Genomic DNA, 18,570 nt, shown 5'->3' with positions numbered 1-18,570 from the left:
CTTTTTGATTTTACATGAATCGGTACCCGGTACTTTTGACAGAATTCGGTCGGTACCTATAAAAGTACCTAATTTGGTACCCATCCCTAATGGTATCGTTTAAATCAGGGATGTCCAACTCGTGCCATGGAGGGCCAAGAGGCTGCAGGTTTTCTTTCCAACCAAGAACTCCACCAGCTGATTCCATTGATTACCTCACCTTCAAGCAGAGAGCAGGGGCTAATCAGTGGAATCAGCTGGTGGAGTTCTTGGTTGGAAAGAAAACCTGCAGCCTCTTGGCCCTCCATGGCACGAGTTGGACATCCCTGGTTTAAATGAATGCAGCTAAATGCTGCTTCTGCGGTCAAGATGCATGCGCAGCTTTGTGATGACGTAGACTGATAATCCCTCTATACAAAACCAAAATACAGTGATGACTACATTCAGAAACAACCCACACTGTGCTGCTGACAACACATGCATTGAAAATCAATGAACAATGTTAGTGTGAAGTGTTTCACTGAAAATTAAAAAAGATAAATGGCTTTGACTCAGTAGACACAGAGACATGCGTGTGGTGCAGTGAAACCATCTCACCTCATCATCTATCATATCCAGACTCTGACATCGCAGCATTGAAACAAAAAAGAAGACAACCATTTTTTTTAACAGGGACACAAAACAATACATTCAGCACAGCAGCTTTTAGTCCAACATCTGAAAACAATTAGAGGAAACTGATGCATCGATTTTATGCTCCCTGTCTTCTGCCTGAGGATGTGAGAGAGGCTGCAAGCTGAAGGGATAATATGCTTTTGTGTCAGAAATATCCATTACGATGACAAATAGAGACACTGAAAACAGCAAGAAAAAACAATAGAGGTGCTCTTAAAAAGACATTTGTTCTCTTTTGTTTTGAGGATATCTGATGATATCCTGAATAATCATTAAAAATTTACATTTGTCCTGAGGAGGTATTAAATCACTCTTTTTCAGAAGAGGGGATTAGTTTTGTTCAGCGGTTCAGGTTCATTTGGTTATTTGATGCTATCAGAATGGGCACAGCACAATGATCGACTGATCTGTTTATAAACACAGCTCCAGGAGTGCTGTGTGTACTGAGAAGTCAGTTGGAGAAGTACAGCTGCATCGCTCAGAAAGTAGCACACCTATACTTAAATACTGAAGTATGAATACCTCGTCTGAGGAGAGCACCAGTGTGTGCGAGCGCCCTGACATCTTGGCTTCGCTCAGGCCACTGATCTCCACAGAGCTGCTGCTGCTGCTAGCACTGAGGTCGTCATTCAGAGCAGGTCCCTGAGAAATCAACAGTAATGAACAACACACTGAGACCGGCAGTACGGAGACACTGTCTCTGAAGTCATTGGAGTTTTTAAACACAGAGACTGAATGGAGAGTCAATGAATCAAGAAGAAGAAAGCTGTGCCAGAATGATTGAAGAGGGTCATCCTAACATTCCTACAATCACAAAAAAGCACAGAGGACTTCTGTTAATGATTTATCCTTTTTGATAGACTGCTAGAAGGCAGAATCGTGCACATCTTTCATTTTTAAGCTGTCACATTAGAGCGCAATGTGTGAAAATTATTAGAGGTCAGAAATGATGTATCTGGACGCTATCCAACTCAAAACATCTCCCTCTGTGTCCTTCAGAGTGTGGGCGAGTGGGGATAAAAATGAAATTACAGCATTAAGATCCAGATCTATGATCAAACTGACAAGCTGCAGCCGGATATCAAGGAGATGTAGCACACGATCTGAAGACACAAATGACTGTCTTAATCTTATATCGTGCTTTATTTGTTTTAAAGGTCCCATATTACGCAAAAATTACTTAATTAAGTTTTTTAGTGAAATTTGTGGGTCTTTGGCTTTCCTCCCAGCCCACAAAATGTGATATTTAATGACAAAACCTGTACTCAGTAGTGCTTGTGAATGTAAAATCCTGACCTAAAACGAGCTGTTTGGAATTTCCGGGGTTTGCCGACGTCAGCGATTCCCTTATTTGACCAATCAGGAGCAAGTCTGACCTGATTGGTCCACTAAACCCCCTCCCCGCCAACTCCCCTACCCACTGCTGGAGAGAAATCTCTCCAGCATTGGGTAGGAGAATGCCAAAGTTGGAGAGCCATCACTGCTCTGTTTTTGGCTGTAAACAGCCACATAGTTCCATGCACAAGCTTCCCATCTCAGAAGAAGGCAAGTCTAAGTGGCTAGAGTTCATTTATCAAGGAAATGTCTCTGTGTTAGCTTCAGGATGCTAACTTTAGCTGCAGTTAGCCTGTTGTCCCCTTCTAGCCTGTTGTTTTAGCCTGTAATGTTACGGTAAACGAGCTTCGCTGTTTTCTAACATTGTGCACTCGGAGCTCGTGGCACAGCTCTCAGTGACATGGAAGAGCAGGGCGGTATCAGCAGTGGCTCATTTACATATGAAGGTCATGCCCACTAGATCAGAGCGTTCTGAACAGAGGGGCTATGAGAGCCTGGAAACAATGCTGCTGTGCTTGATTTATTGACTTTTTGGACCAAAACATGTTACTACCAATTCATGAAGACATCAATGATCCATATTAAACTGCAGAAAAGGAGCATAATATAACTTTAATAAAGCAGTACGTTTAACAAACAAAGAGAAACTCCAATCCTCCGTGTTAAAAATCCCCTTCAGAAAGAACAACATCCTGTAGCTGGAGTCCAAAGTGTAAAGCTTTTTCTTACTTCAGCTCTTCACCGTGGTTTGAATCTCAGGTCTCTGAGGTTAGACTGGTGTTACAGGTTCAGACTCTCAGCTTTTGGAGCTGAACCCTCACTTCAAAACCCCACAGAACTATTGATGCACACGCTTTCTGCAGCGATTTGTCTTGAGATGTGCTCTCGTCTGGAGCTCAAAATGTGTCCGTGGAGACAGAAAGGGGCTGGATTGGTGCAGAATGAAAAATAATCTTCTTTTAAATCCTGAGGTAACACATCTGGTATTACAGGGGATTAGAAATCATCTCATGCAAACTGCAACACTGCAACAAACGCCCATGTTGACAACTTTATATAATTGTGTCAGGAGATTCTCTGACTTATTTAATTGATTCAGGATGTGTTGCTACTCCAAAAGATTCAAAACACTTAGCAGGAGATTCTTAGAGGAGAAAACAAATTAGTGTAGGGATACACATTTTTTGCAGTGATTCTGAACCAGTAGTTAAGATTATTGTGGATATTTAAACCCAAGAAAGCACACAGATCAAGGTTGTAGCATCTAATAGTATATCACACACTCTTATGATTGCAGTAAAATTCCCTTTGCTACAAAACCTGGTTCACCCAGGGCCTTCATTTCAGCTGATCGAGATAGAGGTAATCAAAATAAATGAACATGTAGGTATACGATACCAAATAATACGAATAGGAGAAGAAGTGGGGCCATGTGAGAGAGTTCTGTTCAACAGAAATAACACAACACGTCAAAGAAAACATGCCATTAAAATTTCACTGTGTCAGTATCAGAGTGCAGGTCTGGCAGACAGCCTGATCTGACTGTACTCATTATTACATTACCGAGGCAGAAACAAAGTGTCCCTAATGTCCTCACTGTAAACTCTCTGTAAACTGAATCATTATTTGATTGTTGTACAGCTGCCAACACTCGTGTACCTTGGCCTTGAGTTTCTGTGGACTGTCCTCGGCTGATGGCTCTGTGGAGCTGAAAGAGGGGGAGAAGAAAATATCACGACACGCTTATTAAGCGGTGTATCACAATGTATCATTTATCCATTACTGCCAGCAGGATAATCCACTTCAGCTTTGATACTGTTTTGTTTTTTTTTGTACCTGTTTCCAGGTGATGCTCTGGGATCCTTTTCCTTCAGTGTTGTTTTCCTGAGAGGAGACCTGATCAGATCAAAAAAAAAGAGGAGAAAACATAGTTCAACTAATGCCAACAGGTTTAGAGTACAGTGGAGAAATTTGTTGGCCCTATTTCTAACAGTAAATTCAAAATAAAGTCTCTGTATGGATTTGATTGTACATATTCTCTTCTTATACTAAACAATTCACAATACAAGATAAACCTGTTTTTCTTGTTTTCTTTCTTTTCTTGCCTTTTTACAAATACTATTCTCCAGGAAGACAAATATATAAATCATTGATGCACTAAACTTCCATATGAGCCCTACCAAATGCCAACTGTCACCATGTTACTCTTCCTCACCTTTGTAATCCTCTTATCACTCAGACCAGAATTACTATATCTGCACTTTAACGTTAAGTGATTTATGTAAGGAGGATGGAGATGCTGCTTATCAAACACACATAATGTTTAGTCCATACAGGGACATATTATGGACATAGAAAACTCTCCAAAAGTGAAGCCAAAGTATTTAGAGCTTCCCCTAGTGACTGAGGCCCAGTTTACACGACAACGTTTCATCTGAAAATGCTAAAACACAGTGAAAAAAATCTGCTTTTACACGGAAATGCTGAGGGACTGAAGATGCTATAGTAAGCATGCCAGGCCTATAGTCGGCGCTATAACTGCTTTGTCCAGAAGCCGCTTTTGGGAGATCTCCCCCAAGGTAGAGTTGAGCTGGTCATCTGGTGTATTGGGGAATACTAAATTCAAAACTGCAGCAACAGATGCACATTTTGTTTAAATACAGTCAGCAGATACAGCAGTCTGAGCAGAACAAGCACAAAACGTTAGTTTGCAACAATTGTAACAACGGTTGTTGTCCTGCTGTATACATGAAGCGCAAAGCGGAGTGTGGCGCCATCATTTCCACTGAAAAAGCCAGCTCACTATTTACACGGCAACAGTGTCGGCAGTGTTTCAGAAAAATCCCACTCTGGAGGTCGTTTTCAAGAGTTAGCGCTGTAGGTCGGCTGAAACACTGTTTCCATGTAAACGCAAGGCTGAAACGCAACAAAACTTTTGTGTTTCAGCCTAAAACCGTTGTCATGTAAACGGCCCCTCAGTGTGGTATAGGTTATAAGGCCTGTCTTCCTTATGTCTAAAAACTGCAAATCCAGAATACATTACAATATTTTTTTTCTTTGAACATCTTTTTCTGTCGCATTAGTACCAGTTTTTTTTTTATTATTTGTTATTTGATGTTTTAAAACCATGATGAAAGCCAATACAGCTCCTGTGGCTCTGTGTAAATTAGATTAGCACAACAGGCGAGAAAAAATGAGAACAAATGTAAAAAAGGAGTAAATAAAATTTCCATGTCCTCAGGTATGTGCTTCACACGGTCACGTGATTCTGTCTTTCTGTTGACCTAATAATCGTTGCTGTTCTAACTGTAGGTTAAATATAAGTTCACCTGATCTCTGCTGCACAGACTCTGGCTCACAATGTCCAAAATGAATATTTCAGCTTCACTTTTAAAAAACTGCATGGATTAAGATGTTTTCATCTTTACAATCAATGCTGCTTGTTAAACTCAAAATGTTACTGCTCATCTCACCCAGGGTCCAGTGCTTGGTTGCGTTCCTCCACACTCCGAGAGGGGCTGGACTTAGCTGGAGACTGAGAACCTGTGATCACAAACAGACCACACTGAGATAACACCTCCATAAAGTGATGAAATATCAAAGAAATGTGGTGAATGGTCATGAGAGAAATGTTGAATTGGACGGTTGCAGGTGAATTCCATTGTTAGAAATCAATACAGATGTTTGAGGGAACATTTGATCCTTAATAGATGGTTTTACTAACCATCCTGGGAGACTCCTGCGGTGGACGGATGATGCAGTGTTCGTCTGGGAGAGCTTTCTGCACTGCCAGGGGTCACGCTTCGAATTGAACCCGAACGACTGTGAACTGGACTGCTGTGCCACTCTGAGACCTGAGGACGGACCAAACGAGACAGATACGGCAAATCAACAGCAGGGCAGAGGGTAAGCTGAGGTCAGAGGATGATGAATGAGAGACAACAGAGATGGGAGAAAAAAAGGATGACTAAACCTCAATCAGAGGAGAAGTGATGTAAACATCCAGCGCAGCAGACTAATCTGACAGAAGTCACTTGACATACTTCCACCATTTCTAATTCCTCGCCCTCTTTTCCCTCTGGAAGTGGCTCACTGACTACTTCCTGTTCTCCTGCCAATTCTTCTCCAGTTCCCTGGTTGTTTATGTGATCTGGTTTAGTTCCTGCTCTCGCTGTGTTAAGTGACAGCATTAGCCAGACAAAACCTCTCATCCAGAAAACAACTGTGCTGTTATTATCACACTGCGAGAGACAATAAGTTGTGACAGAGTCGATTAGAGTCGAGGAGCAACACACCCCAATTAATCCATTAAAGAAATAAAGTGGATTGGACAGGGGTTAAAGACACAAAAACAGGCTGATAGACACTCACACTAATCAAACACCCTGTGGTGAAATAAGAGTCACATTAGAAGTCATGTCTAATAAGAATTAAAGAGCTTGCCTTATTAAAAATCACATCTGTCAATGCTTCATTTATTGGTCTTTTGAGAGGTGTTGTGAGGTGATTGTGCAGATGTTTGCGTGTTACGCTGCTCTACAAACCTCCCCCTCTGTGGAGCTGATGCTGTCACGGGCGAGTCCTCTGTAGCTCTTCTTTTTGCTGGGTGAGTGCATCAGGTCCTCCCTCAGGTCTGGGGAAACACAGCAAGAAAAATAAGAAACAGGGAGTAAAATCTGGCATTTGATTTGACAAGTTACAACTGATTCTGAGAAGCAAATGCACTTCTGCATCAATTATGAGTTTTGGTATTTGTAGGTTGGCCTGCACCTACGTTTGCACCGACATTTAATGAGTCTATTGAAAAACAAATTAACTGTAAAAGCGTTGAAGAGCTGGTAATTAGCATTTTTCTTCATATTTCCTGAGAGCACATGGAGATGCTGTCAGAACAGACAAAACTAAAAAAAAGTCAATCTGACGGATGGTTTTAACTCATTTTGTCTTCTCCTCCCACATGCTCCCCTCCCCTCTCCTCTCCACCTTTGTGTTATTGTATAATGAGCTGCGTCATTTACATCAGCGCAGATCCAATCACTCTCCTATCAGATCTGAACTCTAACAGTATCAGATACGGCACTTCTCCACGCACACTCCCTTCTGACAGCTGAAAACAAGCCAGCTTTATAAAAAAGAAAGAAAGGAGGAGAACAAAGACAGACGGATGTGTTTAGAGGGGATCACAAGTCAGATTTTGTTAGTGGGATTCCTAAGTGAGGCTGCAGTCAGAAGGGAGCTGTGAGGGTGAGGTCGACTGAGGAAATCAGAAATCCAAACCTCATTCTGTGTGTGTATTTGATGCAAAACTTGTTTACAAAAACAAACTCTGCCACAAGTCAGACCAGTCTTTAAATATCCTCCACAGGGCATGAGTAAACCGCAGAAATTAAACAGAGGTTAAGTTGGCATGGCTGAGCTGCATGATTGGTCATTTTGGGGACAAAAAGATGAATACTCCTGAGTGAAGAGAGGAAATGTAGGACTACTCCTGCAGAATGAAACGATAAAACCCATCCTACAGACTCACAGACCTCGAGCTTGTGCTGCCACTCGTTTGGGGCTGTTCTGCTGAGCACTCAGCCTCTCAGCACTGTTGCTGTTGTTGTTGTTGACCTGGATGCCGTTCTGCTTCATCAGCTGCATTAGCTCCGACTCTAATGTTGCAATCTGTAGAGAAAGAGAGGAGCAGATCAATGTTAATCACTCAGACGCATTTACCTGTGAACACAGCACTGAAATACACATGTCTGCATGATGACATGTAAATGTCATCATGCATGATCACATAAAACATCTTTTGAACAGTATTATTATCATTTTTTTAATTCTAGGCGAACACACAAACAATACATCAACACATTTCAATGAATAAACTAGTAAACTTTGGCCACAACAAATACATCCTCACATGGAAACATCTGACTTTCAAAAACATAATCTTAAATGTCCGTAACAACGTGTTTCAGTTTATTTTAGTTTAGTTTAGTTTATTAGTTTATTTCGATCATATTTAAAAGTATACCAACCAAAGCGACACCACTGAAAACCATGTGGACCAAAAAGGTTTAGGCTGAAGCTACTTAGCTTATATGTGCCTAACCTTCTTACTGTACAACATTTATACCAGAGCAAAACAAAAAGTCAAACAACACAATCTCAACAACCAATGAATAAATAATAATCCAAAAAAGAACTGAAAAGAAAATATACAAAAAAGAACAGTAGCAAATACAAAAGAATTCCTGAGGACTTTCCAATTATCCCCTTTTTCCTTCTTTTCTTCCTTCCTTCCTTCTCCTCTTCCCCTTTTCTTACTTTCTTTTTTATTCCCCTTCTTTCTCCTCTCTCTTTTCTTCTTCCTTCCTTCCCTTTCTTCCTCTCCTCTCTTGCCCCTCTTTCTCTCCCCGCTCCTTTATATCTTAAATATGTGCATATACTGATTGCACTCAGTTCAATACATTAGTAGCTGCCAGCAATGAGATTGTGATAGAAGGACTTCAACTTTGGGGCAAAATAAAGGTTAAGCATACCTAAAAACCAAACCAAACAAAAAATTGGGTATGTCAAATTTACCAAAATAAATTAAAAAAAGAAAGAGGAAAAACGTACAATAGTGCGTTTAAAAAATAATAATAATAAAAATAAAAAATAAACTTTCTTTGTAGCACTTTTAAATTTCTAAGAAATGAAAAGTGTGCTATGAATAAAAATTATTATTATTTTTATTATTAGAAAAAAGGAAACTTCTAGTTCTAAGATCCTCACAGACCTTTGACCCAGGACTGATCAATCAATCAATCGTTCCCTTTAAGATAACAACTGTAAGTCTTTTACCAGCATATCTAAAAAAAGGAGTCCAAATATCAAAAAATCCCTGGTCTTATATTTGACCCTGTGAGTAAGATATTCTATAGGAATAATCTTAAAGAGTAATCCCTGCCATCCTGTATTAGTGGGTGGTGTATTCTCAATCCATTTGAGCAACATTTTCTTCATATCAGCAAATGTGAGAACACTGAATAGCCTTCTCTAAAACAAACTATGGAGACCACCGATACCAATCCTGGTAACGGGTATTGGTGGATTGCTGGATCAGTATCGGTGGGAAGGGGCCGATCCATGGTGCCAATCCGGGCAAACAGCTTTCTCCCTTTTCTTTTTTACCGGGACTCTTGGATACTTGATCTGGAATGTTACCTCTGATACACTTTCTTTGTTTTTTCCAGAATTACCAGTCAACTGGGTAAAAAATATTGCAAATATTTTATAGTCTAAATACATATTATCTTCAGTGACTCCGTATACTCAGTTTTAGCCTTTTACTTTGAACATAACAGTCTTATCCCACAGTAGGGCATGCAGGTTATTATTTCACGCTGGTATCAGATCTGTACCCAAAGCCCAGGTATTGGTATCGGAACCAGAAAAGTTGGATTGGTGCATCCCTAATACAAACCCTTAATTTAAGGACTTGGTAAAGCTATTAAAAGAGTCTGAGGCTCCTTACCAAGTAGACATTAAAAATTATATAAAGCATCTTTTGTAATCCTTAAAAAAACACTTGAATTTAGGGTTTATCTGTGCCTCCTCTTTTTTTAAAGTGAGCAAAAAAAGTAACACTTCATTCACCCGTCTGAAGTCAGCGCAGTATGAATGAGTGCTCACTGTGCAGAATAATAGTAGGGGACAGTTGGGTTGGCTGCACATTCGACTGTGGGGCACGGCCTGACTTAAGAGAAAACAACATGACTGTCATGTTTTAAGAGCAGCAAAGCAGAAAATCAATACAGAGTTTGACAACAGGAACATCTACAGGCCCCTGGACACAAAATCTACCTGCTGTCGCTGTCTTAAGGAGGAGGGACACTTTCCCGGTGTGTCACTAGAACAATCTTGAGGGATAACAGCAGTGACAGGGTGCTGCTGCAAGACTTAGTGATCTTTTTGATCATTTTATCGTCTGGATCCATCTTTTCTTCTCATTCTTGGCCTTAATAATAAAAGAAACTGCAAATCTATGAAATGTGCCAAACCTAACGATCTTGATCATTAAGCAGAGAGAAGAAGTGCACCGCTCATTAGCTTATTTTTACTCCAGGCTGTGCTGTTTTCTTCTCAGGCCATTAGGCTGATTCTTGTGGACACATGCAGAACAAATACGACACAGAGGTACGCAGAGGAGGATGGAGGAAAGAGGAAAAACACAGTAAATTTAAAAGATCTCATTTACCCGGATCTGCAGGCCCTGGATCTCAGCCAGGTGAGCTTTCTCTGCCTCCTCCAGCCGCCTCCTCTCTGCATCCTCCTTCTGGATAAACTCCACCTCTCTGAAGAGACAGGAAGGAGGAGAGATGGAGATGTGTTGAGATGAAACGCATTAAAACATGATGCATTTATGTGTGTGTGAGCATATGTGTGTTGCAGTAGGTGACATTGCCTGAAGCAGCTGTTGTTGTTTCCGTGACTTACCGCAACCTAAAAATTATAATTAGACAAACATATCTCCCCTTAAAAAAAAACACAAATTAAAATCCCCAAGAAAACTAACAGGGCTGATCCCTCGTGCCCATTTTGCCCTTGGTCCCTGAGCCCCGTCTCCTCTGCAGTCCGCTGCCTAAGATCAGCATGAAGGCTTTGTTTCATCAGTTTGCTTCCATTTGGCCTGCAGGGCCAGAGCCAATTAGAGGCAGTCAGACAGGGGCTGAGCAGGAGAGGTTGTGATGGGACTGACCAAAGAGATCAGTGCACGGGAAAGCAGGAACGCTGCGCTGCATAAGAATGAAAAACGCTGAAATTGGAAAAGACTTTGGCTGCCGTGCCTCACCGTGGAGACTGTGCAAATAAAGAAAAACAGGTTACAGGAAGGAATATTTAAGGGATTTACCTCAAATTATGTTTTAAATGCATTTATGAATTAGGTTAATGTGTAGGAGTTGCTATAATCTTTTATTTACAGCTGTTAAGTGCCTCTACACGCAAGTCGTGCATACAGATTTGGTGAAATGAAGTCTTCAGAGCGGTATTAAAATGTGACAACTAACGGGTCTGAACCGAGCGAACCAGAACAAAGAAGAAGAGAGAAGAAAAAGACATCAACAAGCTGACAGGGATCAAAATGCAGCAGGTTAAAAAGAAGAACAAGGAGCCTTTTAAATTCACAACCACCTGTTTTCACCTGAGCTAAGTCCAACTCAGACACCTTAGATAGTTCAAGGAGAAATGAGCAACAAAATGTGAGTGAAAGCTCTTGAAATGATCAGAAGCTGATTGAATTAAAAGTGTTAACAGATTAAATAAACCCACTGTCTGCATCACAATCATCATGCAAACATCCTTGAGCTAGCTAATTGTCTACTGCTCTTTTTTTCTCCTTTCTCAGAGATCATGTGGACTCAGGTGGACTCACTTCTGCTGGAAGTCTTTGATGAGTTTCTTGGCCTTGTTGTACTTCTTCTCCAGAGTCTGGTACTGAGCCTGGGCCTCCTTCAGGTGCTCGTTGACCGTGTGGCAGAGGGTCTGCGCTTCGATCCAGTAGCTCTCCAGCTTCAGCATCCTCTCCTTGTTCTCCTCGATGCTGGCCTTCAGCTGGCTCTTCTCCTTCTCCCAGCGCTGCTTCTCCCTCTCCACAGACGCCAGCTGGAGAAAAGGAGGATTATCACTGGGAGCTCATAAAAGGACAGCCAATGACTAAAAAGGATACGGGACTTTGAGGAAAACTTCCATGTGGTTTCACCCTGAGAACCAATCATTTGTTGATGTATTTTTGTGGTCTACAGTTTCAAGTACTGCACAAATATTTAGTTAGTCGAGATAACCATAAAGCTTGATTTTGCATGTAGAGAGAGTGTTTCAAAAACAATCATCAGTCTTTTATCTAAAATTTTCAGAGATAATCAAATTTTTCCTCAGCTGTGCAAAGGTAAAAATGTGCAAACACAAGTCAGAATTGATTTAAACACAAAGACAAGTGAAAGCAGCTTTTTGCTGGGAGCTTGATAGTTTTGAGGGATGCAGAATTAGAAGTATTTTTTCCTCATATAAAATAATTTTATAACATCATGTATTTCTAAAGCTTCCCCAACATGAACTCCTGCCCTCCCGTCCAAGTCCTGTATCTATTTACAACAGTTTGAACTCCAACTAACTTCTGCCATTTGCTCCCACAGCAAACTGGCCCACACACCGACAGCTTCCAGCTCTTACCTTGTTTTTGAGCTTCTGGATCTCGGCCTCGGTCACTGTGTGTTTGATCTGGAGCTGCAGGGAGCAGAGGCGGAGAAGAAGAGGAGACAGGAGGGAAGAAAGAGGGCGGTCAGATAATCAGAAGCATGGCTGCGCAGGCTCTTTCCGCTGTCCGTGCAGTGTGATGGACGGAGCCAGCCGACCCTGTCCTCCCCTGACAGCGTCCCAGCTCCAGCACTGACACACACTCCCAGGGGAGGGACGGAGAAAGGCACGGGATCGACAGTGAGAGATAAACGGCTCAGGGGTTTAAAGTGAATTTTAACATAGCTCAAAAAGAAATCTTACTTTTCATTCGACAGTTTCAATCATCCTCCAATAATGAGAAAGACTGGTGGTGGTACATTTTCCAAAGTGTTGTGTTTTAGATGGATGAGGTTTAAAATGAGGGGAGTGCTTCAAAGAGTAATGGATGAAAGATGAGATGAGCAGACAGACACAGAGGAGGGAGAGGGAGGACTCAAAGAAAAGAGGAGATGGAGAGAAAAACAGGATGTGGAAGAACAGATGAGGAAATGAGAGCAAATGAGAGCTGGAGTAAATGAGGCGGAAACAAAAAGAATGGAGGAGTGACAGAGGAAAGTTTGAAATGTGACAAGAACTGACTTTGAGTTTGCATCTTGTCTTTGACCTCACAAAGCGCAGGGTGTCCATGAAGTCTTTGAAAATATATATCAAAGGCACATGATGAGATATCTTAAACAGATTTGTTCTATTTACTCAGTAGTTACCAAAGTTTTTTAAAACTATATTTTTATATATATATATATATATATATATATATATATATATATATATATATATATATATATATATATATAGTAAAAGTTGGGAGACGAACAAGATTAAACAAGCATCAGTCTCTTGAAATGGAGTTGCTTATTAGTCAAAGTTTGAGTATTGCCTATAGACTGTATAAAACATGGATGTAGCCTCGGACATCACCCGTCTGTTTCTGAAACAGAAAATGAAGCACATCAGCTATAGCGGCCATATTGGTAGTGGCAAGGGCTTCGCATACAGCTATAGGGCGCCTGTCGGTCACATGACCCTGAACTGGGCCTCTGATTGGGCGAGCTTGCAATCTTAATATTAACTGAATGGCTTAGTTAGAAAAAAAATTGCCGACAGCAAAATTTGTGACTCAGACAGGAGACGTTTTTTGAACCAAGCTGTAAATAGGTTAATTTCTGCTTTGAAAATGGCTTTTTTTGGCTTTTTGTGTTTGTGACTTCTGGTACTTCCTAAACCAGCCTCAAGCGAACACTCGAGAAACAGCAGATTTTAGCACTTCAGCATTGTCTCATATTCTTAGACCAGAGGTTGCCGCTTGGTATTTCCATCCCCATTTGTAAAACTTATGAGTAGGCTTGATGATATCTATGACATCATGGCATCTGTCAAAGCAGTAAGCTTAGAGAGGCCATATTGGAAATACTTTATCAACAGTTTTTTAGGCTCACCTAGGAACTGTCCGGAAAGGTTGGGTAGAGGCTATAGTCTTGCCGTCTGGTAAACAGCCAAAACATGCCCATCTTTCAGTCAAATCAGCTACAGCTAAAGCTAATCATGATTCATTTGTCTGAATCTAATAATTTACAGAGTGATGAGTATGTGTACAGCAGCATATTTAAAAGTGGTACATGTAGATTCAGTCAAATCATTTATAAATCCTGTGGGAATACTTTTCCCTCATTCCTTTAAACTCCAACATGTTTTTTTTCATGGTATCATTTCAGGACAACAAACTAAATATATTCAAAGTCATCACACTGATGCCTGTACCTTTTATCCTACATTTCCTAATGATAAGCCTGTCAGTCTACAACATGTCCGTCTAGACTACAGCATTAATAATTCCCCCAAGACTTGTTTCAAAACACCGTCAAAAGGCAAATGGACCTGAACAGCAGCCTGCTGGGGAATAATACTTTTTAAAAGGACATTAGGAGGATAAAGAAAGGCGTATGTCCATGCTGTCAGGCTTTTTCTTTGAGTGTTAGAGTCTACAAAGAGATGAGGAGGAGGTGGACTAAAGGTAGCCTCACAAACAAAAACAAAACAATAAATGCTACACTGCAAGAGAGAAAAGGTCAAGGTCCAGAGGAAATGAGAGAAACTGGTCAAATATATAGGACCTGTGAGCAGGGATTACATTATGGTCTCACTAGATATCTCCTGTCTGCAGATCACATTTGTAAAAAGTGTCACACAGAAATTGTACTACCGAGATTTTATTCTGCTGAGTTGAGTTTGTGGTCAGTGCTTGTAGCAAGAGTTCACCAAAACAGGTTTCTATTCTCAGAAGCTGGTTTTGTGAAAAATTGCCAAACCAGGATAAAAATCAATTCAAATACAGGTTTAAGTGTAAGTGGGCTCTCTTCATCCAAGGGTTTTAACCAAACACGGGTAATAAGAGATGAAATGAGCATAAGGCTTTTGTATTCATGCCTCTAATCATCCAGATTAGGATTTAAGAAGAGGAAGCGGATCTTAGATCTTTACAAAAGAAAGAAACTGCAGAGTGAAGCAGGCGTGTGCCAGACTCTTTGTGTTCGAAGCTTTTGTTGTTTGATTAAATCACCTAATTTTCTGCTTTCGTTTCTCTGCTTTAGAGGTTATATTTATTCTTTTAAGTTTTTCTCAAAGCCATGACAAAAAGAAATGTGCCGGCCTCCCGCTCATTGTGTGGTTTTTGTATTACGTTATTCAAAAGAAGAGATAACAGAAGAGAAAGTGTCTGAGTTTACCTCTCTGAATTTCTGGTAGAGTTTAGTGGCGTCTAAATCCGAGGGAGACAAGATGTCCTCTGACTCTGGCAAATCAAACACCTCGATGCTCTTGTCCCCGCCAGCCACTGTTGTCCCTCCGTCCTCTTCATCTGTGGCGTACTCGCCTGTCTGCTGTGAGAGGGAACAAAAGACAAAGTCAGTCATGTAGTTGGCTTCGCTGCAGATACACTGCAAAGGACAAACACGGGGCAGCGAACAGGCAGGAGAGATATCAGCTTCTGTTCTCTCCTAAAGCAGAATATATTCCTAATCCAGGTGGCTTTGCACAGAACGTGTCCGTGCTGGTTTTGTTGAGCACAAAGTATTAATGTACATCAGCAAGGTACGTAAAGATGTATTGAAATACATATATAACTCCTAAAAAGTGACTGTGGAGTTGGTGTTTGTTACTCTGATACCCATCCACAAAAAAAACTGGCAAACTTGCCAACACGTTGTACCAATGGTGCAGTGGTAATGATTTTTTTATCCAGATGGTTTAAAAGTTGGAGGATTGGGTGATTTGGAATCTAGAGCTATAGACAGTATACAGTTGATACCTACAAAAGTAAATAATTTGGTACCTATCCCTTCAAATGTGCGGCACTGTCCACTAAAACCTAGTCAGCCTACAGAGGAAAAAAGGTGAGACATAACTTAAATGAAATACTGGATAGTTTACCTTTACCAAATGTTGACAAAGAAAGATTTTTATATAAGTGCAGCAAACAATCTGCTCTTTGACTTGCCTCCAAAATAGCTGCTCTTACAGAAACCGATGTGCTCTGAGTTTTGTAAAGTAACTGCCTCTAAACCACAGCCAATAAAATCTACAAGAGATAGTGGTAACACTTTACTTTCATCGTACTTAGGTAATAATTAGAAACATGTTTTTCTTGTTTCCTTGAAATTAAACCTGAAATTTCATGAAAAATTGGAAAAAATTAGCACATAACTTCTGTCCAGATTCTGTTTTGCAGTGCACCTGTACTCACACTGTCCATCACAATCAGGTAAGGCCAATTTACAACCCCACTCTTGGTGAAAATCACATCTGAAGCCTTCAGTTGTATCATGTAAAACATTGTAGGCCTAATCATAAAGGTTTAGCATTTTGTGATCTCAATTGTGCATATCAACAAAGTCAGTACTGAAAAACTTGGTGAAATTAAATAACACATAGCTAATTATCAACTGCTTGTTGGGAAATTGAATTATTCACTTAACATTTCAAAGGTGTCAGAGGAAACAATGAATCTAACTTCTGTATTCAAGAACTAAGCAGCTTTTTATCACCTGCTTCTCTGGAAATAGCAAAAACATTGGGGAACTTCTTAACACATTAAATAAGTAAATTTCAAAGAAACTGGAAAAAATAAACAGTAACCTACCAATTGTGACATGCGATAATGAATTTGGACATTATTTTAAAGAAGTTATGTGCTAGTATTAAAGAAATAAGAAAAAACTTTGTCCAATTATTACCTAAGTGTGATGAAATTTGTGGACCTCTAAAGTAAAGTTTTACAGAGATAGTTGCTATTTTTTATTGCTGGAGATTAATTTTGGAGCTTTTAACCTTCATTTGAAGCAACAATTTGAGGGGAAATGTTTGAATGGAAAAAAAAGATCCTTAAACCAAGGATTCCAGCCACTGTACGTGAGTTGCCTGCTTCAAGCTAAACCTGTTTTGTAGACAAAACGATCGGTGACTGGCAGAAAAAAATCCTGCCTTTATGAAACCACTGACAAAGCATATACAGTGTAGTACAGTAACATGGTAACAGATGTGGATCATCTGCTTAACCAAGCCTGTCCCCTCTCTTCATATTTCCCTATTAGCTCGTCTCTCACTTCCTGTGTGTTTCAGAGTGAACGCGACCAGCTGAGCTCAGTGGGAGCCTCAGGATGAGTTTTTCCTCATCCTGTTCTGAAAACAAAGGTTGTCAAACGTGTGGAGACTATGAGCCCATGAGGCAAATCGTGCTTCATGATTTGGGGCTGTACAAATAAAAATTGACTGACTGTCAAAGCGCCTGAACATAGTCACCAGACTGTCAGACATCCAGCTGCATCCGTTTGCTGTTTCTCTCTGTGTCTCGTCTCATCTTCCTCCCTTTGCTCCTCACAGCTACACCAGTCAGAGTGCATCACGTTGCTCCACCTGCTACACATCGCATGTTTAGCAGAACAGCAAACCCCCTCCACTTCACTCATGCAATCCTTTTTCAACCTCATTTTTACATAAATAATACCCTCTTAATGCTTCAGGTTATATAAGATTTGGGGTAACCCACTTAGACGTCTAAAACTTTGACATAAATAAATCGCTCTGACAGCCTGGTCAGCTGTGAGTGTGGTTTCTATAAAAGATAAGCCAAAAGAGGAAGTTGTACTTGTCAAATTTGAATGTCACTTTTGATTATTTTTAAACGTTAGTCACCATCTTGCCTTGAGTGTGTATTCTGGCCATGAAAAGCGAGGTGTTACCCAGCGACACTCTCTATAACCGAGCTTATTCAAATGTTGGAGGATTGATTCTAAAACACGGGCCTTTATTCCAGCTTTTAAATGCTTTAAAGGACTGAAGCATTGCACATTTTTTTAGCTTGACACTGATGTAAGCCATGCTGCATGTACACTCTGCAGTTTTTCTTTCCTCGATCCGGAAATACAGTTTAATGATTCTTGGCTTCGGTCATTAGACATCGGATAAAAATGGATCGGTTGATTCAGAGTTTGGCCGACGACCAATGGGGCCTGATATTTCCTCTGTGAAAACATCTCTGCTTCCCTCTCCACATCACGCAACCATACATCCTGTCCCTCTTTCTCTCTTCACATCAATTAGTCTAAGTTAGTTGACAGCTAGCTAATTATGGAAATGAGAGCATGTGTAATCATGTGCATGTAAATATTGGTTTAAGACAGAGTTAGAGAGTATTGCATTGAGGATAATTAACATAAGCACCTTCTATCACGCAAATCCTGCTATCTGCAGCCATATTACTCCATCTTTCTTTGATTATCTTAAATCCATCTCTCACGGTTATTTCTCATTCTCTCCTAATCTGTCATTCACTCTCTCTTTCTCTCACACAAACTCACACACACACACACACACACACACACACACACACACACACACACACACACACACACACACACACACACACACACACACACACACACACACACACACACACACACACACACACGCACACACAATCCCATCTCCTCTCTCATCATCTCGGGCCAGATCTTCCACTCATCTCTTTCCTTGTACTTCCCCCCGTCTCTCTCTGAACTCAGATAACGCTGCTCAGGCCTGATTTGTTTGTATGCATGGCCGACGCAGAGCTCCATTTCCATTCCATAATAGGCTTGCTTGTTGCTATGGTACCAGCATCCCACGTTAAGGCCTCATTTTCTGAAGGTGGAGTTAACAATTGAGCGCATGGGAGGGCAGTCAAACATCAATTTGCATATGATAAATGCATCGCCCCCGACTGCATGCATGAGGAATCAGGAGAGGAAAGGACGAGTTGGGGTGAAATCTTGTTGTTGT

At 40.7% G+C, this 18,570-nt stretch overlaps 1 protein-coding gene across 2 annotated transcripts in view; it reads right to left on the bottom strand.

Annotated features, from left to right (window-relative positions):
* Positions 1-18,570, bottom strand: part of ppp1r9a (protein phosphatase 1, regulatory subunit 9A) — a 63,484-nt gene that overhangs the window by 4,472 nt on the left and 40,442 nt on the right. Inside the window, exons 7-18 of one of the 2 annotated variants that reach the window (XM_074686317.1) lie at positions 14,982-15,134; positions 12,193-12,246; positions 11,396-11,625; positions 10,220-10,316; positions 7,521-7,656; positions 6,534-6,622; positions 5,714-5,843; positions 5,463-5,532; positions 3,826-3,885; positions 3,649-3,697; positions 1,177-1,296; positions 577-600 (exon numbers count right to left, since the gene is read on the bottom strand). In XM_074686317.1, coding sequence (XP_074542418.1) covers positions 577-600; positions 1,177-1,296; positions 3,649-3,697; positions 3,826-3,885; positions 5,463-5,532; positions 5,714-5,843; positions 6,534-6,622; positions 7,521-7,656; positions 10,220-10,316; positions 11,396-11,625; positions 12,193-12,246; positions 14,982-15,134 — 1,212 coding nt within the window. The remainder of the gene's footprint in view (positions 1-576; positions 601-1,176; positions 1,297-3,648; positions 3,698-3,825; positions 3,886-5,462; positions 5,533-5,713; positions 5,844-6,533; positions 6,623-7,520; positions 7,657-10,219; positions 10,317-11,395; positions 11,626-12,192; positions 12,247-14,981; positions 15,135-18,570) is intronic. The other variant, XM_074686318.1, reaches the window with a different exon arrangement.

This window comes from Halichoeres trimaculatus, unplaced genomic scaffold (assembly GCF_033239565.1).
Source record: "Halichoeres trimaculatus isolate MK-OKI-2021-1 unplaced genomic scaffold, fHalTri1.1 fHalTri1_scaffold_14, whole genome shotgun sequence".
Lineage (NCBI taxonomy): Eukaryota > Metazoa > Chordata > Actinopteri > Labriformes > Labridae > Halichoeres > Halichoeres trimaculatus.
Note: the sequence above shows the minus strand (reverse complement) of the source record. Positions and strands in the feature narration are given on the sequence as shown.